Source organism: Helianthus annuus, chromosome 12, assembly GCF_002127325.2.
Source record: "Helianthus annuus cultivar XRQ/B chromosome 12, HanXRQr2.0-SUNRISE, whole genome shotgun sequence".
Lineage (NCBI taxonomy): Eukaryota > Viridiplantae > Streptophyta > Magnoliopsida > Asterales > Asteraceae > Helianthus > Helianthus annuus.
This window is the reverse complement of record NC_035444.2, coordinates 20,181,012-20,201,844: the sequence shown is the minus strand read 5'-3', so window position 1 is coordinate 20,201,844 and position 20,833 is coordinate 20,181,012. Positions and strand designations below refer to the sequence as shown.

Genomic DNA, 20,833 nt, shown 5'->3' with positions numbered 1-20,833 from the left:
TCCTTTTATCTATTAGTTTCATATTTCATTTGTTCATCTACTCATGTTACTAGCTAACCCATTCATAGTTTGTGATGTACCCTCTAAGTCAAAAAGTCAAATATCCTTATATAGATATTTGACAAATTCTCTTCTTGTGTTCTTTTTTTTTGAACGGCCAACAAACTCAATCCTGAGCATTCTTGGGGCACCCACTGGACAAACGGAGTACTCCGAGAGTAACCCGAGTCCACCACCAATTCCGGGGAAAACCCGGTAACCCACCCGCCCTTAGGCACGACAGTGAAATTACCGGTAAAACCCGTTTGGCTCAAGGATCCAACCCAGGTTTCCCTGGGTCTCCTATCATTGCCCACCAGTGCCTCACTCTGCACCAAGTGGGAGTCGAACCTGCATCTCTCAAGAGAAATGCAAGCTCTCCACCACTTGATCTAGAGATCATTGGCTCTCTTCTTGTGTTCTAAGTTACCCTATGAGATTTCATTAAAGGTATCCGAAGTCTTAATATCTTGCGGCGTTTGGCTTCTATTATTTTTCTCGTCAAAAGTTATTCATCGTAAACTTGTTTGTATCTTTTACGGTTTTTTTAGTTCCGAGTTACTTGGTTTGGCTAGTTAGAATCAAATACAGCATTAGTCACAATCATGTATAAGGAATAAAAAGTTTATACTCAATCTATTCAATTTCATAAATTAAACACCTTGATTATGCATATTCCTTGTTCAAAAAAGAACAATGGCTTTTAATCATGGTTGCAAAAGTCGTTAGGCGCTCCCTAGTCGGTCGACCAGGGAGTTGAGAGTACTCGGCCTAGGCGGAGAGTACTCGAGGAGTACTCGGACATGTTAAATTATAAAGAAATTAGTTTTTGGAAATTGAATATATGACAAATAACATAAATTTACTAATATCTATAACAAAATACATGAAAATGATATTCATTCTTTAATACGATAGGCATAGAAATTATGTTTTATTATTTTTTAAGTCAAACTCGGCCTGAGTTGACCTACTAGATAGGAAGGTTGACCGCGTTTGACCGATTCCAAGTAATTAGGCGGAGTCAAAGAAAGTCGCCTCAGCAGCCTACCTTGTAGCGACTACTCGGGGAGTACTCGGCCTTGGAAACCTTGTTTTACAACCATGCTTTTAATAAAGACAAGCAAAATCAAAGATATTTAGATATTTAAAATTACTAGGCATAATGGTGGAAATTATGTCAACAAATATAGGTATCTTAATTCAGAATTCTAATCAAGTTTGCCCATACAAAAGAAGTTTGTTAAAGCACCACAAATAAGAAAAAGAGAAAAGAAATATTCCCAAAAGGGTATGGCTTATTCATATTAAAATAATACTTGTTTGTGTAGCCTAATCTTGCAAGTATGGGCACATGCCAAATGCCCATTGGAAAGTCAAAACTCAACCCAACCAATCAAAATCACCAACGAAGTTATCTCCTTCACAAATGGACAAAATACACTCCAATAAATTCTCATCAATTCTCCTTGCAAACATTTCAAACATATTCACTTCTCTTCACCCTTCTTTTTTTCTCTAAACTCCTCACATCTCGTATCTTCATTTATATACACTTTTAACATATTTTCTAGCACCCTTTTTCATAACTTTTGTTAACATGGTGAGAAAGGATAACCCTAATCTGCCTCCGGGCTTTCGGTTTCATCCGACCGATGAAGAATTGATCATGTTTTACTTACGAAACCAAGCGTTGTCTAAACCTTGTCCCGTGTCTATAATCCCCGAGGTTGATATATACAAGTTTGATCCTTGGGAGTTGCCTGGTTAGTGTTTTAAACGAATTTATCTTTTTCTTAGTACGATTTGTTTTGAAGATGAATTATGTTAATAGTATTAAACTTGTGACATGTAGAGAAAACGGAATCTGGAGAAAAAGAATGGTATTTCTTTACTCCTCGTGACAGAAAATACCCTAATGGGGCTCGACCCAATAGGGCGGCTGTGTCGGGCTATTGGAAGGCCACAGGGACGGATAAAACAATCTATAGCGCGTCAAAGTATGTTGGAGTAAAGAAGTCCCTAGTGTTCTACAAAGGTAGGCCACCAAAGGGTACTAAGACCGATTGGATCATGCATGAATATCGATTGAACGAGTCAAGACCGCAACCCACTAAGAAAATTGGATCCATGAGGGTAAACCCAACTTCACCACTATTTTTTTATTTATTTATTTTTGATTTTTTTACTAAACATAAGACTTACATGGCTACACATGTTTTTCAGTTGGATGATTGGGTCCTATGTCGAATTTACAAGAAAAAAAGTGCCGAAAGACCTTTAGAACAAAGAGAAGAACATATTAGTAATCAAAATGTCCCTAGTGATGATCACAATGCCATGGAGATGCAATCAAAGAAAATTCCTAGGACATTTTCACTTGCTCATTTGTGGGAACTGGAATCTTTAGGCTCCATTTCGCATCTTCTAGACGATGACCATACAAACTATGACAATATTGGAGCCGCGGTGCCACAATCATCAACTTTGTTCCCTGAAACAAGATTCTTGGAACCTCATTTCGTCAAGTTTGAAGACGAAAATCACAATGCTTACTTGAATCAGACAAGTTTTTATAATCCAATGCTTCAGTTCCAATGATTCTATTACACAATGGAATTGACATTTATAGAAATACAATGATGAAATAGTCTATTAAATAGAATAGAAGTGGCAAAAAGATAGATAGTGTTATAATTGTAAATGGGAGGTGAAATGGTGTGTGTGTGTGTGTTGTGTGTTAGTTGTTTGGGTTGGGGGTGGTTTCTTTTTTATTTTTATTTATTTTTTAATCAATAGTTATTAACTTCAAATGGTTTAAAGTTTTAAGTTTCCAATAAACTGATGTCGTGTATTTGGGGCTGATAAATTATTGGTTTGGTACCCATTTGACAAAACTAGAGTTCAATCCCTTGAATTTAGACATGTTTGGTAATTTGTCAAGTGCTAAGACAAATAATTACAAGAATAATAAAAATAAAACGCAAGAATATAACGTGGTTCACTCTATCGGATGTTCAAATCGCTCGACGCTCGATACTCGTTTGAAAAATGCTTGGAATTAGCTCTTTCGATTCAGCTCGATTGAAAAAGTCGCTCGGTTCGGATCGGTTCGGTTTGTAAATGAACGAGCACGAGTCCGCTCGGTTCGGGTTGACTCGGTTAGCTTAATTCATATATATATATATATAGTGTGAGGTTCATTGAGGAACCCTAAAAAAGTGGGGAACCGAGGAACACTCTTAAAAATTTAAATTAAGATGTTAAAAATCAATTTTTTTTAATTTTTTTCGGCGCTTTTCCTTATAAGATGTATTTTTTTTAAATGTTCTTAAACATTTTTATATATTTTTTAGTTTTTTATTAAAAATGTTTCTACATGTATTTATAAGGAAAAACGCCAAAAAAAAATAGAAAAGTTAATTTTAACATGTTTAGTTGAATTTTAAAGAGTGTTCCCCGGTTCCCCACTTTTTTAGTGTTCCCCAATTTACCTTCCATATATATTAATAAAAGAGTAAACTTCCGTTTTGCTCCCTGTGGTTTGGTCACTTTAACGGTCTTGCCCCAAACCTTTCAAAATAGTCATTTTACTCCCTGATCTATGAAGGCCTTCATGATTTTGCTCCCCGCCCCTAAACGTCATCCATTTTAACAGTTAGGGTTTTAAGCTGTAATTGTAAAGGGAGGGTTGGGAAAAGACATAATTGCCCCTCAGGTGTTTTGCACGTTACATACTTTAACTATTAAAGTGGATGCCGTTTATGGGCGGGGAGCAAAATCATGAAGGCCTTCATAGATTAGGGAGTAAAATGACTATTTTGAAAGGTTTGGGGCAAAACAGTTAAAGTGACCAAACCACAGGGAGCAAAACAGAAGTTTACTCTTAATAAAATGACTAGAGGCCCACATTAATAATGTTTGGTCCAAATTTCAAAAATGACCCATTTAAATAATTAAAATTAAAGTCTAATACTAATATTCCATTGTCCAATACTCCAAAGTCCATTGAGTAATTTAGTCAAAACGCCAAATACTAAAATGTGAAGCGTTGCTCAATGTTCAAGTGTCAACCCACCATTCGATTCATAAGTACATAATCCTAATCAAAACCCCCATCGCCCATTATTCGATTTCTCCATCGCCAACTAGCTACGGTTTTGCTTCAATTGGTTCATTCGTTTTCAACTTCCAATAGAATAAGTAGGGGTGTTCAGGATTCGTTTCGAATTCGAAAAATTCGAAATTCGTTTAAATTCGATTCGATTATCAAGAATTCGTTTCGATTATAAGAATTCGAATTCGAATTCGATTCAATTCGAGTCAAGTAAATCGAATACGAATCGAATACGAATTTATAATTTCAAATTCGATTCGATTCGAAATTCGAATAAATATTATACATTTTTAATTATTATTTTTATATATAACAAAATTTATAACTTTTATTAAGCAATACTATAAATTTTTTTCTATTTTTTTCCAAGTATTAAAATTACCCATTACATGACCCATAAGTAAAACCTAATTAACAAATCTATCAATAGATTTCTAAGCATAAAAATATTAACTTATAATGTGGAGTGATTATTCCCGGCTTCTGGTTTTGAATTTTAGACTTGTGGTATTTTATTTGAAACTTTTTAATGTGATATCGTGTTTTATGGCTGCTTTATTTATAGTTTTTTACATGTTTTAAAGAATCTGAATTAAATCAAATTTATTCGAATTCGATTCGAATTAGAAATTTTAATCGAATACGAATCGAATACGAATTGGGTTTTTTTATTCGAATACGAATTCGATTCGAATTCGATAGGTTTTAATCGAATTCGAATCGAATACGAATTCAAGGAAAAATAAAAATTATTCGAACAATTCGATTCGAATAATTCGAAAATTCGATATTCGATTCGATGAACACCCCTAAGAATAAGTGTATGCTTTGATCGATCGAAGATTCATCTTCCCACTTAGTTAATCTCTCGATAGAGTCAGTTTAGTGTTTTTTTATTCTTTGTTATTTGTTAAATTTATACTTGTTATTTATTAAATTTATACTTGTTATTTATTAAATTTATACTTGTCTTCTAATTGGACGAAATATCACGGACGAAAACTTCACTTTACTTTAGAAATTAACACCCCAACGCCACTCTCCTTTTTTGTTCTACGACGCTCGGTCGAAAATGATCGGATCGAAAGACGCTCGTTAGACTTTGGCTCGGTTGAATAAATGCTCGATTTAATTTGTAAACGAACCGAGTATGAGCAAAGACCATGTGCAGTGAAATAACTAACAAGTGCAAAGAAGCTGTTCCTGTTACGTCATTACCACATAGATAGTTGAGCAATAACTTAGCTATGCATTGATAAGGGTGTAGTAGTAGTTTAAGTAAAAGCATAATTATTTTTTAGTTCTTTTTATTTATAAAAAATGTGAATTGGGCAATGATTGGTTGGAAAAAAAAAAAAAAATCTTGCCCCACACCCCAAGGGGACGGGTACAAATGCCTCGGATCAATTTAATAAAAGAAATACGCATGGTCTAAGTTGTGGGTTTTGGACCGTAACACTTTATTTTAATACAAATCATCATATTTTCTTGTATTTAAAAAAGTTGTCCTTATGTGCATGTTGGCTAGCTAGCAAATATCCATTTTGGACATTCAATGAACCTTGTTCGAAGGCGAGTTAAATAAAACGGCAAAAACCCTTCGTCTTGAGCTCTTTACGATAAAACCAAAAAGGTAAAAAAAACCGTGTATTAACTTTTACGGTAAATAATGAAACAAACAAAGTCATATACGATAATGTACAAATTTAAAATACGTAATTTATTACGACGACAATTTGATATTGAATTCGCACTTTATTTATTATTTAAGCAGTCTTATCATCTTGTTGTATAAAATACACACGTATAATACAATGTCTAAAAGCAAGCTCTGGATATTTGTGAGATGTAATATGGATAGAAATATCTAAGACCACTTTCGACCATACGTTTGCTTGTATCGTGTTTGTTTTGAGTTGAGTTTAGCACATAATTAAAAGATTGTGATATAGACAAAAATGGAAAGTTTAAATGGAGTTTATTGGCAATTTGGTGTGGCAGCCTGGTAGGTGTGGACCAATTAAAATAAAGTATTGTTTTAAGTGTTATCATTTAATTGGGATTAAGGTCTTGTTTGGTAGGAGTTTACATCACTTGGGATAGTTAGCAAAGTGTTTTGACATTTGAGAGATAAAATGTTTTCATAGTTCCAAGTGAGTGGCTAGCCAACACGTAATTTTATTTATCGGTTCGACTGACCCGGTTCTTTCAAAACCAGACGGAGTCATAATAAACAAGTTAAAATCACATATACATATATGATTTTCAAATAAATAATACTAAATTCTGAAAATCCGATCTAAGCACTGATTTGGTTCGCCAATTCAATTGATCGGTGCAATAATCGGCCTACTCAAATAAAGATAGTTCAAGAGTATTTAATCAGACTCATTATATAGGCGGTTTTCGATCTGATTTATAAATCCAATCCAATTCCAAAAACACTAGTTAAAACCAAAATATTATTTCACGTGTTTAAAGTTATATATCCTATATGTGAAATTACAAATATAACCAAAAAAATACATAATAGATTGTTTATTATTTTATATTTTATCAAAATAAAGCGAGACCATATGCATATAATGCCATAAATTCAAGAAAAACTAATTCACATAAATTCTAGAAAAACCACAATGTCACAATAAAAAAAAAACTAAAAATTCAACATCGACGCCTTTTGTTCATCAAAACCCAAAAATAAAATCAATATTACTTTGTTTTTGACTGCAAGCTTCAATAAAAAAACAAAAGAGAGAAAAACAGAAAGAAAAAGAAATTAAAAGTAATAAACCCGTATCATCATTTTCAAGTTACTCATCACCATCATAAACAAATTGCGGCTGAGTCCTGTTACGACTGGAACCGTAGTTGCCAAGCCAAGTGGCGGGTAACCATCATCACCAGCTACAATCATCAACACAGAGATACTAAAAAGCGTTCGCATTAACTGTAAAGCCGACGGATTGACCGATAACCACCACACAATGTTCATCAACACAGGAATCTGATGTTTCACACATAGTTTTTAAACACCAAAACCACCAAACCAACACACAATTTTGTAAAAAAACCACTATACAACACAAAAGGCAAAGAGTACAAGCGCCAATGCATGCACCGCCACCACACCGCCGTCATCAAAATTAGTGTCTTTTCCGGTTTCATCACCGCCGTCACTACACCGGCGAAGATGGACAGTATATGCCTTACACACCCACCACCACCACACCGGCTTCATCACCGCCGGTTTACCGCCTCTTAGGGGTGTTTGGCTTAGCTTTTATTTTTGGCAAATTGGAAATAAATAATCTCAACTCACTGTTATTGGCCAATAATAATCCCAACTCATTTAATCACCAATAATAATCCGAACTATTCACTTTTGTTTGTAAAATACACCCACGTTAAAAAAAAACACTAACTAGGTTAAAATATTGCTGATGTGGCTTAACATGTGTGGACTGACGTGGCTGGTTAACATCTTACTGTGTAAAAAATGATTATCAGCCTCATTTGCACACACAATCGCACTCTCCTTCAAAACCCTAATTCTACAAATTGGGCAAATTCAGTCGATTGTGTGTGCAAATGAGGCTGAGAATCATTTTATACACAGGTAAGATGTTAACCAGCCACGTCAGTCCACACATGTTAAGCCACATCAACAATATTTTAACCTAGTTAGTGTTTTTTTAACGTGGGAGTATTTTACAAACAAAAGTGAATAGTTCGGATTATTATTGGTGATTAAATGAGTTGGGATTATTATTGGCCAATAACAGTGAGTTGGGATTATTTATTTCCAATTTGCCTTTATTTTTTTGGCTTATGCTTATATTTTAAAGTAGCTTATAGCTTATTTTCTATCATTTGATAAGCTCTTTTTAAGTGTTTGGATTAGCTTATAGCATATTTTATATCATTTGCCCTTACACAAAGAAGTTTCTTCAAATAAGCTAAAAAACCATCTTCAAATAAGCTTCTTCAAATTAGCTTATATAAGCTAATAAGCATAAGCTTAAAAAGCTAAACCAAACACCAAGTTAAGCTTATTTTGTAAAAAAAAAGCTATAAGCTTTGTTAAAAAAGCTAGGCCAAACACCCCCTTAGGCTGTAAAAAAACGGAAAAAGAGCATCGGTGTGCTGTAGAAGTGGCGGTGCATGTCGCACCTAAACTGTTAACAACGACGACAAGTTATCTCTAGAAGGGGCGGCGGCTGCTGGTGGTTGTGTGGTGAGGGGACTAAAAGGGGGATTTGACTTATTCGTATCGCAGTTTCGGTCCCTTAAGGGTAGTATGGTCTTTTAACCATAATTCAAACTGTTGACTAGCAGAAGTTTAATAGAGGGGTTTAATTCAATTAAATTGACAACTTCAGGAACTGAAGTGCTATTATTATTTTTTTTTGAAATAGAGACTAAACATGCGATTGGGTGTAAACCACAAAGACTAAAACTGTACTTTACTCCATTTTCATACTATTTTTTCCCTCGGGGAATTGGCCTGTAATAATCCCATCTAGACCTTATTGACCATTAATAATCCCACTTCAGAATATTCCCCCCCCCCACCAGTCCCACCTTTCACCTATTTTTCCTACAATGATCCTTCGTTAAAAAAACTTAACGGAGTTAATCTTTCTTCCAAATTATAAACAGATTTTTAGGGCTTTTGATCAGAACAATGATACGAGTCCATTGATGTAAAACTTACTTTGAAATGGTGCTCCAAGTGACTTGATTTTGGTTAATTGGAAATTTAAACACCTGAATTGAAGGTCCGTTTTCATCGTTTGGAGTACCGTTCCGAGGCAAGTTTAAATCAATGGACTCGTATCGTCGTTCTAATCAAAAGCCTTAAAAAATCTGTTTGTAATTTGGAAAAAAAACTTAACTCTGTTAAGTTTTTTTAACGGGGGACCATTGTAGGAAAAATAAGTGAAAGGTGGGACTGATGGGGGGAATATTCTGACGTGGGATTATTAATGACCAATAAGGTCTAGGTGAGATTATTACAGACCAATTTCCCTTTTTCCTCCAAATCAATCAAACTATTTCCTTGAAGTGAGGCAAAGCGAAATGGGGATAAAAGGTTGATTTGACACTTAGATAAAGTTAAAATTGATTAAAGTATACCAAAAGGCCTAAGCGACTGAGCATTAAGTTTTATGCCTTGAATTTTAAGCATTTTATTTAAAGGCCAATAAAGCCCAAACCTTCATACCAACAATGTTAAAGTTGCTAATGAGTTGGTTGATAACATGTATGAGGTATCTTTACTTGGTCCATTACTTTTTTTTTTTATTCTGTTGTATTATTTTAATTAATTAAAGCATTTTTAAATAGTTATAATAGTTTTTATTAGGTATCAATAGCTCGAATAAGTGAATAACCGTCCTCTATGTGGTGAGAATATTGAAAAGAGATTGAAGAAATGGATCCAAAATTTAAAATAAAAAATCATCTTTAAAGTTTTTTTAATAATTTAGGACCCGGGGTAACTCAATGGCAAAAGACGACTCTATACGCCTGTGGCTGCACACAGTGCTGGGAAGCCCAAGCCCATCATCTCCGGTTTCGGGGAAACCCCGTCACCCGGAGGCCCACTGTGGTAAAACACGATTGGGATCACATTCAAACTTGAAATCTATGACCTTAAACCCAAATTTTCACTTCCCCTCCAATGCCAATTGAGCTATAGCGCATTAGCGGTATTTTGATCTAACCAGCTTATTAGACTACTAATATACATATATATGGTTATTCATAATGTTTAAAACAATTTTTTGATATAATAATAAACTTTTCACATTTGGGTTTTTTTTTTTTTCATAAAAGCTTGCTAGTGTCACGCGTCAATTTTTATCAACTATTTAGTAAAACAAACATTTATTGTTGGAAATAAAGTTTTGTTTATAATGCATGTCATTTTCTATTTGCAGTTTGATTATTATGTTCGAACACCAAAGGTGTACGAATCTTATCTAAACTATGAGAAGACATTGAAATCGATTGATGATCTTGTGGCTGTACTTGCGTAACAAATTGTATAAAAATTGTCAAATATATGTCTTTAAACCTTTTCATTACATTTCATGCCAATATTTCACACAATATCAATCAAGAATCAAGAAACACAAGGTGAAATCACACAAAGTTGTAGCCCACTCCGAACGATTTGAGTATACATTAAAGCCTGCTTTTTGATTGTCGAGATAACGCCATGGCACCAAGCAAGATTAAGAGTATAAACACGACGATTGCTCCAAATGATCCAATGAGTGAACCGGATGCACCTTGACAAAAGTCCCCATATTGTTGGCACACCGGTAACCAGTTTGTCGAACTGTTTCCGTTGTGAGCTAGATATACTATTGATGCAGCCGCAGATGCCCCCGCAGTTAGAAGAGCTAGCATGACCTTTAAGAACAAATGATAAATGTTTAAAACGGATGACATTTCATTTTAATTTTTATTTCAACTAAGAAACTCAAATCATGTTTTTTTTTTGTATCCTGGTAGGGATACAATGATTTCGTATTGTATATCAATGTCTTATTACCGTGTCAATGATAATTAAGAGTATTCTGGTTCCTCTCGCCACACTCCTCATAATATGAACAATGGATAGCGGGATTGTGAGAACAAAATACGCACAAACGATTGCGTTCACGATCACAAACAACCTGAATCAAAGACAAAATAGTTTTAAAATCCATATATTAAACATTTGTTGCTAGAATTTATGTAATAACTGATGAAATTATAAATAAAAAAAAAGGTAGAAAAATTACTAGGTTATGTGGTAAAACTTACCTGAAAGATCTAAAATCGTCATATTCTGCGCTGAATTGCACAAACCGAGTGAAGAAAGGCAGCGTTTGTTGGTTAGTTCCCATGGCAATGGCGGCACCCATAGTACCCGCAATGCCAACGAGGCGCAATACAAGATCTATCACGGAAATCCCTTTGTTTGAACGGATTGGCACCGGGGCCTTGGATGTATTGCCCTCTTCCAATCGTGTGGCCTTCATCATTTTCAGTTTTCCGCTCTTTTTACTGTTAAAAGGACTATGCAACCTCAGGAAATGTTGTAAGATGGTATTGAAATTGTTTTGAGAAAATGTGAGGGGAAGTGTGAAATTTTATAGCACATAAACATAGTTGAGTTGGTATAGGATTTAATAAACATGAGTTGTTAGTTGTCTTGGGTTTTTTTGGCTTTGGTCACTACCATAACCTGCTCAACTTTGGGAACCAACTTCCTACTCCTACTCCATCAATTCATCCATTTCTTGAACTTTTTGCTTGAATTTTAAGAACTACTCTAAAACCTTTTGATAATAATAAATATAATTAAATAACTATTTTGGCCCTTAAAATGACCCAAACACCCATTTGACATAAAATATTATCCTAATACCCATTTGACCAAAAGTACATCTGAATTTACATAGGGTACAACACCACCCAACCCACTTCTCACTTTTATCCTTTCTAACTTGATTCAAATCATTGGTACCATGAACATCAAATCTTTAGAAGAAGCAAGCTAAATTATGGCTATTTATACATTTACACACCTCAAAACTTCTATTTTGGCATCAAGAACAACATCAAAGATTCAAAGACAACCTTTTTTCAGCTCCTGTGAAATTTACGCAACCAAACAGAACCAACCAAATGATGTCATGTGTCCATAAAAATCACATTTTCCGGGACCCTAGTAAAAGTTCCATAGAAAAGTACAGATTCTTATAGTTTTGATCCAAATCGCAAAATTTTCCTTTTAAGCATGATGTCATGTTCTAATTGGATGTAATTTTATAAAAGGCGTTTAAGTTTTTTAAATGTTAACTAAATATTTTAAATATGAGTATAGTCAAATATGGTTGGTTAGTTTTCAAAACACACGTCTCACAAACTTCATGATTGTGGTCCATTAAATCGAATAGCCACGTAAATGTCTGATTATTTTTTTTGAACAAAAATGCTATTCTTACTCTATTTTGGTTACATGTTATGGACACATAGCCCACTTTGATAATGGGTTACATAATGTTTGACAAATGAGTCAATGACAATACCGTAGTTAATCAATAATAATTAAACTTAAATAATTTTGATAAAAATGTCAAAATGGTCTCTTAGTTTATGTTACTTTTCCCACTTAAGTTCAGAAATGAATTTTTTTTATCCGAGTCCCTAAGGTTTCAGTTTTTTTTTTTGTCATTTCCATCCACTTGGCAAAGTGAGTTAGAGATTTGTGCTCTTTTTGTCGTTTTCCTCATTCCAATGATGGAGTTCAGACATAAAATGACGATTATACCTTCCATTTAAATGAGGAAAACGACAAAATGGACAGAAATTTCTAACCCACTTTGTCAATTGAATGAAAATGACAATAAAAATAAAACCTCAAGAACCAAGATACAAAAAATTTATTTTTGAACCGAAGCGATAAAAGTTATCTAAACTCACTCAGGACTATTTAGGGGTTGTTTGACAACTTCTGAATGGTTAAGTGCTGAACCAATAAGAGGTCTTGATGCGGGCCCAAGTGTGGAGGAGCGGACCATCTTGTATTTGAAGGCCCAAGATCGCGTGACAAAAAAAGGCTTCACTAAAATGGCTCTAACTTGAGCTATAGGTGTCCGTTTTGGGCGTGCGACCAGGCGAAACGATCGTGAGAACGAAGCCCATCTTTCTACAAACACCGTAGGTGGTTTGGGTCATCGTTCGGGCCCAAAATCGCTTATTTCTATGAGTTATTTATATTTTTATGTTTTTAGTGCTTTTCCTGGACTTTTATTTCGTTCTAGCTTTTGGCCTGTTTTCAATTTACGTTGTTTCTATGAGTTATTTATATTTTTATGTTTTGAGGCCCGTTTTCAATTTACGTTGTTATTTATATGGATGCAAGGGAAGGAGAATAATCAGTTTTGAAGTTTATGAAAAGTCATTTTTCTCTCCCAATTCACTTGTGAGTGTTTTGAGTGTGAAACCCCAATTTTCGGTATTCTACGAGAATCAACGAATTTTGGAAGAATCGTTCCTGGTATTCTGTGTGAATCAACAGGTCCGATTTCGTATCCCATTTCCTAGTCTACATCAGGTCTGAACCATTAAGTGCTGAATCAGTAAGAGGTCTGAACCATTAAGAGCCAGTATAATGCTTAACCGTTTAGAGGCAAATGTCTGATCAATTCAGATTAGAGGTCTTAACCATTCAGACTTAGTATAATGCTTAACCATTTAGAGGTAAATGTCTGAACTATTCATACATCTGCTTACGAAACAAACAGTCTGAAGTATTAAATGTTGAACTAGCAAGATGTCAAAACCATTAAAAGCCTCATTAAAAGGTAAACAAACAGCACCTTAAACATTTTACTTAATAATTTTTTGTTATAAAATATGTTATGGACACAGAGCCCGCTTCGGTAATGGGCTAAATAATGTTTCTTGATCTCAACTCGATTTGACAATACCTTATTTAATAAATAATTAAATATAATAATATCTTTATATTATTTTACTTCTTGCGAATGTAACTCATCATATATAAAAACCGTGTCTGAACAAAATCTCCATCACCCGTCATCAAACGAATCTTGATTTCAATCTGCGAATTTCTCTCAATTCATCGACTCAGGTAACCATAAATTCAACTTCTTGTTCTTCAACTTAATTAAATCTACTTCTTTTCAAGATTTCTTGTATGGATCGATACTTGCTACTTAGATCTTTAACAAGAGACTTAAATTAGGTTCTATACTTCTTGTATTGATGATTCAATTACATCGATATACATACATATCACTATTTGTTTTGTGTATGCACTTGTTTAATCCATCAATCGCTGAAGTGGGTACTTCATTTCTTGAATTAATAACAACTCAATTCACTTAAAGACTCCAACTTTCGAATTTGATAAGTGATTATTTTTTTTGGGTGTTTGAGTTTATTTTGTATAAATTGTGGGTTATATCTAGATCTTGCTTTTATTCTTGCAAAAGATTTTGTGTGGATTAGAAACCCTAGATATTTAGCATTGGGGATCTGGGTTCATGGTAAGATCAGTTTGATTGAAAGAATCTGAGATGGATCTTGATTTTTATACAATTGGTTATCGAGTTTTGAAACCGATGATTTTTATAAGCAACTGAGCATGGGATCAAGGATTCTTTCATGTTTCAAATGTTTTTTTTTTGGGTATTAATAGTTGCTAAATGCTTGTGTTTTTTTTATAGGTTTTAGTCGAACATAGTAAGCAGCAAATGTCTGAAACAAATGATGGCAACCCCATGCCCTCAAAGGAGCAAGAGGTAGTATATACTATATATATACTCAAAAACATTATATTTTAGTTCTTTTTTATAGATCAGAAAACAAACGATGTTATACGTTCTTGATGTGTTAATGTAGGAAGCAGTAATCAAGAAAAAGTATGGAGGGTTGTTACCGAAGAAAAACCCGTTAATCTCGAAGGTAAAAAATGTTTTTTTTTTCGTTTGCTTGTGTTGGGAAGAAAAACGGGTTATAAATTTTAGGTTTTGACGTCTTTCTTGGTCGATCTTGCACAGGACCATGACCGGGCTTTCTTTGATTCCGCTGATTGGGCACTTGGAAAGGTAACTAATCGAACGTTTTTTTAAGTTTTTTTTTATTTTATAACCGTGAGAACCATCAATACTCTGCTAACCAATGGGATGAGATCAAACGAAACTTGCGTTGAGCAGGTGGCTTTCAAGGGTTTATAGATCTTGAAGATTAATAATTTCATAATAAGATCCTAATCAACACTTATAAACATCGTATTTTTCCACGGTTTATAGAGATTAAGATTCTATAAGTGCAATTACGGAGGCTAAACATTGTTATTATTTTGTGTATCAGCAAGGACAGAAGGCCAAAGGTCCGTTAGAAGCACTCCGCCCCAAATTACAGGTATTCGATACCTACTTCTTTGCTCATTTATATGAAAGTAATGTATTTAAACGGTTAACAAACCGATACTCCGTAAAAGACTTTAATCATGGTCATATGATTGTCGAAATAGTTGAAAAACGATCATTTTGAAACATAAACGAAATTCATTTGTTCCTAATGAGTTTGGCTTTTTTGTTTAATCAGCCAACACCGCAACAACAATCACGTTCAAGGCGCTCAGCTTATGCCCCCGCAGGTGAAGGCGAAGGTATTACAATCGGATCTTCAAACAAACTAGTTTTAGTTATTAAAACAATTTTTGTTTTTCATATTTTTGGTATGTATTTTGTTTCTTGACAGTTGATGGTGGGAATGCTGATGTGGATAACGACGAAAAAGACCAAGAAACCCCCCGGGCCGATTGATTTAGTTACTATAGCATAAATCATATTGTTGCATCTTTGGGAACCATTGGTCTTGTTGGTGATTACCATAAACCATATTGTTGTATCTTTGAGAGTTTTACCATCGGGCAATGCTTTATGTTGAAACAGTGTTGGATTCGTTTCATTTTCTCAGATCGTCTTCTATGTATGTTGGTTATCTTTCATATCATGTGTTTTAATATGTTTTGAAGAGTATTTTTCTGAATGTTTCATACATATTTTACCATGTCAAAACAAATCACTCATTTAACCAGGTTGTTAAAAACTTGTTATCTAGCTCTAATTTTAGACTTACAACTAGGTGTGCTTGTGGACCAGTTTGACAAAGAAGTCTAGTCCGGATCACTAACTACGGATTTGGAAAACGACAAACAAAACTGATGGTGCTAGTTGGTTGGGTAAGCTGAACCGACTTCCACACGGATCCATTTTGACTGTTTGAACCGATTTTTTAAAATATAATTGCTAAATCCTTGAGTTTGTATTAAATATTTTACAACAATCGTACCTAGTAAATCACACAGGTAGCAAAACTATTAGTAGTGTTTGCGAAAGATAGGATGTAGACAAACATTCTCTTTGCGCTTAAAACGAAAAGAAGAGGTGACTAAGTAACGTAGTAAAATAGCAACATATATAACATCATAAACAACATATGTACCATAAGACAATCTCATACAAACTCCACATAAAATCTATGGAAAAATAGGATTTCTTTTCTGAATTTATGTCACAATAATACATTTTAATCTACAGGCTAGTGACTGGTGGACCGGTGGTGGGTACGAGCATCATAAATTATGACAACTATATGTTTGGGTTGTCAAATAAAAGTTACCTGGATTGTATGGGCCCATACTTAGTGGGCCTTAACACACGCACAATCAATCACCAGCATTGGTTCCTTTGTCGTTTGGATGATTGGATCAAGTACATTGGCAATGAAATTCATCAATAGTTTTAATTTATACCATATTTATTTATTTATTTATTTATTTTTTGAACAACAAAATTTCTTTTAATCCATGTCGTTTGTGGGATTTGAACCCAAGACATAACAAACCAACATAACGTACTCTCTCATCTTGAATGTTGTATTTCATACACAAAGCACACACAAATTTACAATTCGTTATCGTTTACTTCAAGAGGCTCTGGTATAAGGACTCGGTTGTGTAGGTGAAATGTGTATTTCGACTAGGACAAAAGGGAGAGTTTAGCCGATGGGAGAGAGGGGGGGGGGGGGGGTTGGAATGGTGGCTAACAATCAACATTGGAGCTTAGATAAAAGGGGGCGATTGAGACTTTTACTTAAAAACTACACTATTATTATTATTATTATTATTATTATTATTATTATTATTATTATTATTATATCACTTTTATGGATGTTACATATCACTTTTTTATATGGTTCTTACAATATATGTTTTAATAAGAAAAACTAAGGGACAAAATCGTTGAAGAAAGTTGATTTTTTTGGTGGCTAAAATAAAAAATTGATGAAAATTGGTTGGTTTAACTCAACATTAACACTTAAGATAAAACAAGATAAGAGAACGCATATCTTTGAATAAGAAAAATAAAAGTAGAAAGGTAAAATTGTTAAAATGCGAAAATAAAGATGAAAACACCACAAGAAAGAGTTTTCGATTTGATCGGTAAAGGTGCTATATATTATTGGCACCAAAATTATCATTCATATGTTCTGTGACCATTTAATTTAACTTTTAGTTATTGTTAAAAGTTTTATTTAAGATATAACTTTATTTTTATTATTAATATATACTTTTTTATATGGGTGATAATTTATGAAACAAGTACACAACCTGAAAATGACACAAAAATAGGTTTTGGATCGGGAACTCTGTTTTATAAAACATGTCAATCAGAGTACAACCTGCTTAATAAACGGGGTTAACCCAAATACAAGCCATTTAATAAGTGGATTAGCATATTAACATGTTTAAAGGTTTTTAATAAAGTTTATAAGGTTGTTAGATTTAAAAGGTCACACGCTACAACTGTTTCTCTTTCTATCTTATCCCTCATTTGCTTTCTTTCTTTTAGGAATACCCAACGACAAACACACACAAATGGATCGAAGGTTGTAACGAGAATATGAAGTTTATGTATAAGTAAATAAAGTGCGAATATTTAAGTGGTGGTGGGTGATGGTTGTTTAAGTGGTGGTGGGTGATGGTCTGTGTTTGAATGGATGTGTACGACGGGGTTTGAACAGTGATGTGTATCACACCCCGCTCTCCCACTGCGCCCGAATGTGGGGTATTAGCGTGACGATTGTATATGAGTTTCACATTGCAACGAGAATATGAAGTTTATGTATAAGTAAATAAAGTGTGAATATTTAAACTCTTAAAACATATTTAAAAATTCCATACAATATAACCCAAAAGGCGAATCGAATAAAACTTTAAACAATACTTAGTGACATTATCAGATTTCGTCGACAATGGAGTTGCAACTTCTAAGCGACAAATTGAACCCTAGCTAGCTCAGCCTACTTATGAGGATCACCACCTGTAAGTCAATCTTTAAAATACGCCAGTTTTCGCTGGAAAATACAATTAACAAACTCATTTATAAAATATTTAATGACCATCAGATAGGTATTTTGATTTACTAGTCTTAAATGCTTGTCACACTCGGGAACTAGTACAAGCTAGTATTTGATCAATGTACACCCGCGCTTATGGTCATTGCAATAATTGATATCATTGGGCCCGGATATGCGAATGGTTAACCCTCAAATGCTTTATGTTAATTAAGCAGTATGTATTAAATCGAATTATCACGTAGTAAGCATTTGCGCTATTATGTGACACAAGAACCAAGAGATTGTATACTATATCCCAAGTTTTAATGAAATAAGTCAAAAATATTTACATGTACTAGTGGTTGAACACAACGTATTCGATTTGTAGTACAACTAGATCAAAGTTTATTAGCTTACGGTGTGATTACCGGGGGGCCTCCAGAGTTATAGAGTGGATTTAAATAATATACATGAGAATTTTTTACTGATTGTTATCATTGAGACTTGATCAGTTAATGTGGATTTGAAAACGGTTTTGTTAGATTAAACGGTGAACCAAACAGAATGTCAGTTATTACCCTACGAGTGGGGAAATCTTGTATCTTGTGGTTTTAATAACCATATATTCTTATTGAAAAGATTTTGGAAAGATTTTGACCTGTTATGATGGTTTAACCATTTTTAACAGTTCATATTCGTATAAACAGGTTCAGATGGGAAAACGGGTTAGTAACAAGTCGAACTTCGTAAAATATTCTTTTGTTACAATTTTACAAAGTGATTGGGTTTATAAGATATCATATCAAACTTGTTATAGATTATATTTTGATTAAAAATACCTTTTAAGTAAAGTTGGGTTTGACTTTCAAAAAATTAGGTTTACTTGTTACATCGAACACCTTATACTTGATAATTGGAAGATGTAAATGAGGGTCTTTATTCCTCACATCATGAAGATCATTTGGGTAAGTTTAATTTGAAAATGGCTGACCAAAGTAATCAGAAACGAAGGTCAAACGAAATAATCAAACTTTTCAAAGAAAAAAAGGTGTTTTAAATACTATCGGATTTAGTTGCGAGGTTTGTCCCTGTGTTTTCTCCAAAGTTCAAGGTTGGGTAATAAGTTCTTAGTTAGTTTTTAACGGTCGTTAGTCTTAAGGCCATAGGATATTACAAAATCAAAAGTTAAAACCTTAGATTGTTACTTTCAACTATTAGTACCTGTGGTTGTTACTTTCCATAACCACAAAGACTAACAGTGTAATTAGCTCTTTGTATACATATCTTTGAGTTGGAGTAATTAATTATCTAAATTGTTAGGAGCAGGGGCGGATTTACGTGTGGGCGAGAGGATGCACGGGATACCCCTCAACTTTTTTAGCGAAGTGTAAGTTTGTTAGTCTCCGTTTTATTTATTTATGGGGATACCATTGAACACATATTCGGATACCCTGAGTGTAGGAGAAGATAAAATGATATTGAATTTAAGATTAACAGAAAAAAAAAATTCCGGTGGACGTTGCAGCGGCTTTGTTAACAAGTTGAAGAAGATGACATATATTAATATTATTATATATATTGTTAACGAAGACTGATGAATAGTAACTTTATTTTTATAATAATATATAGCTTTTTACTTATTTTATTATTTAATATATTATAATAGTTTATTGTTATATTTACTTTAAATAACGTATTTTTTCTTTTCTTAAAACATATATTTCCAGTACCTTTTTTAAATAATTGTTTTTTTCTTTTTTTGAACATATATTAATTTATCCATTAATTTGATACTTCTTTAATAATTTACGTTCATAATTTTTTTCTAAAAAATTAAGAACGTAGTTGTGCTTGATTTCTTTCCCTGACATTCCGTTATAAGTTTTGTTAAAAACGAAGTTGTACTCAAAATAAAGTATTTATTTAATATCATAAAACGGTACGATGATAAATTAAATCGTTCTAATGGTTTGACATGCTTTATTTTTAAATCACGTTTATTTTACATTATTATTTGTTCGGTTTCGCTGCAACGCGCAATATAAAAAACTAGTTAGTATTATTAAGAGCATCGGAAACATGAAAAAGCAGAAATATGCAAAAGTCAAAAGTCAAACTTGAATTAATATTTATACATATTTTAATTTTTTATGAAGCATAAAAAAACATCTATATTAATAAACGTAGGCTTTTCAAAAAAGTTCCTAACAAAATGAATTTTCTTTTAAAGTTTTGTTTTTATATAAAAAAAACTAACCCAAAATTCACTCACCAATGAAACACCACCATCTAACCCACAAATTTGCTCCCACGCCGGTGAGGATCCTCAAGCCCCAACTACAACGCCGTGCTCCACGCCGGATTTTCACACCCACACTGTGTAGTCTTAGAAAGTCTCACTATATTACAGAGTATGGACTAAGAAAGCTAAATTTATCTTTACTTAATTAATACGCAATTTCACTTATATCTTATATCAAAATATCATTATATATATATATAGGGTGGGAGTTGGCTACAAAGTCTATTTTTCCTACAAAGTGTACAAAGTCACAAAACACCACAATTTCAGCCATAAAACACACTCAAAACCCACAAATAACAAAGTGAAGATTACTAAAACGTCATATTCGTGGGTTTTGTGTTGTGTTTTGGATGATAAGACTTTGATTTTCGAATGACTAACATTAGTGTGTTTTATGTTGATTATCATGTTGTGTTTTATATTCATAGTTCTAC

The 20,833-nt window shown here is 33.5% G+C and overlaps 3 protein-coding genes across 3 annotated transcripts; 2 read left to right on the top strand and 1 right to left on the bottom strand.

The window, feature by feature from the left end:
- Positions 1 to 1,515: 1,515 nt before the first annotated feature.
- On the top strand, positions 1,516 to 2,868 carry LOC110894311 (NAC domain-containing protein 2). Its single transcript, XM_022141512.2, has 3 exons — positions 1,516 to 1,805; positions 1,895 to 2,175; positions 2,266 to 2,868. The coding sequence occupies exons 1-3, from the start codon at positions 1,640 to 1,642 to the stop codon at positions 2,638 to 2,640; spliced, it is 822 nt and encodes a 273-aa protein (XP_021997204.1). The 5' UTR covers positions 1,516 to 1,639; the 3' UTR covers positions 2,641 to 2,868.
- A 7,336-nt stretch (positions 2,869 to 10,204) lies between these two features.
- On the bottom strand, positions 10,205 to 11,253 carry LOC110896465 (casparian strip membrane protein 1). Its single transcript, XM_022143797.2, has 3 exons — positions 10,976 to 11,253; positions 10,722 to 10,845; positions 10,205 to 10,579 (listed from the first exon to the last, which is right to left on the bottom strand). Exons 1-3 carry the CDS (start codon positions 11,194 to 11,196, stop codon positions 10,349 to 10,351), a joined length of 576 nt encoding a protein of 191 aa, XP_021999489.1. The 5' UTR covers positions 11,197 to 11,253; the 3' UTR covers positions 10,205 to 10,348.
- A 2,431-nt stretch (positions 11,254 to 13,684) lies between these two features.
- LOC110894310 lies at positions 13,685 to 15,734 on the top strand. Its single transcript, XM_022141511.2, has 7 exons — positions 13,685 to 13,814; positions 14,413 to 14,487; positions 14,588 to 14,650; positions 14,746 to 14,793; positions 15,059 to 15,109; positions 15,296 to 15,359; positions 15,452 to 15,734. The coding sequence occupies exons 2-7, from the start codon at positions 14,440 to 14,442 to the stop codon at positions 15,514 to 15,516; spliced, it is 339 nt and encodes a 112-aa protein (XP_021997203.1). The 5' UTR covers positions 13,685 to 13,814; positions 14,413 to 14,439; the 3' UTR covers positions 15,517 to 15,734.
- Positions 15,735 to 20,833: the final 5,099 nt, after the last annotated feature.

Coding starts and splice junctions, on each gene's coding strand:
- LOC110894311 (XM_022141512.2), top strand. CDS start 1,640: ATGGTGAGAAAGGATAACCCTAATCTGCCTCCGGGCTTTCGGTTTCAT. Junction 1,806..1,894: donor TGATCCTTGGGAGTTGCCTG/GTTAGTGTTTTA, acceptor TGTGACATGTAG/AGAAAACGGAATCTGGAGAA. Junction 2,176..2,265: donor AGAAAATTGGATCCATGAGG/GTAAACCCAACT, acceptor CATGTTTTTCAG/TTGGATGATTGGGTCCTATG.
- LOC110896465 (XM_022143797.2), bottom strand. CDS start 11,196: ATGATGAAGGCCACACGATTGGAAGAGGGCAATACATCCAAGGCCCCG. Junction 10,846..10,975: donor GACGATTTTAGATCTTTCAG/GTAAGTTTTACC, acceptor TCTTTGATTCAG/GTTGTTTGTGATCGTGAACG. Junction 10,580..10,721: donor TCTTAATTATCATTGACACG/GTAATAAGACAT, acceptor TTGTTCTTAAAG/GTCATGCTAGCTCTTCTAAC.
- LOC110894310 (XM_022141511.2), top strand. CDS start 14,440: ATGTCTGAAACAAATGATGGCAACCCCATGCCCTCAAAGGAGCAAGAG. Junction 15,110..15,295: donor CACTCCGCCCCAAATTACAG/GTATTCGATACC, acceptor TTGTTTAATCAG/CCAACACCGCAACAACAATC. Junction 15,360..15,451: donor CCCCGCAGGTGAAGGCGAAG/GTATTACAATCG, acceptor GTTTCTTGACAG/TTGATGGTGGGAATGCTGAT.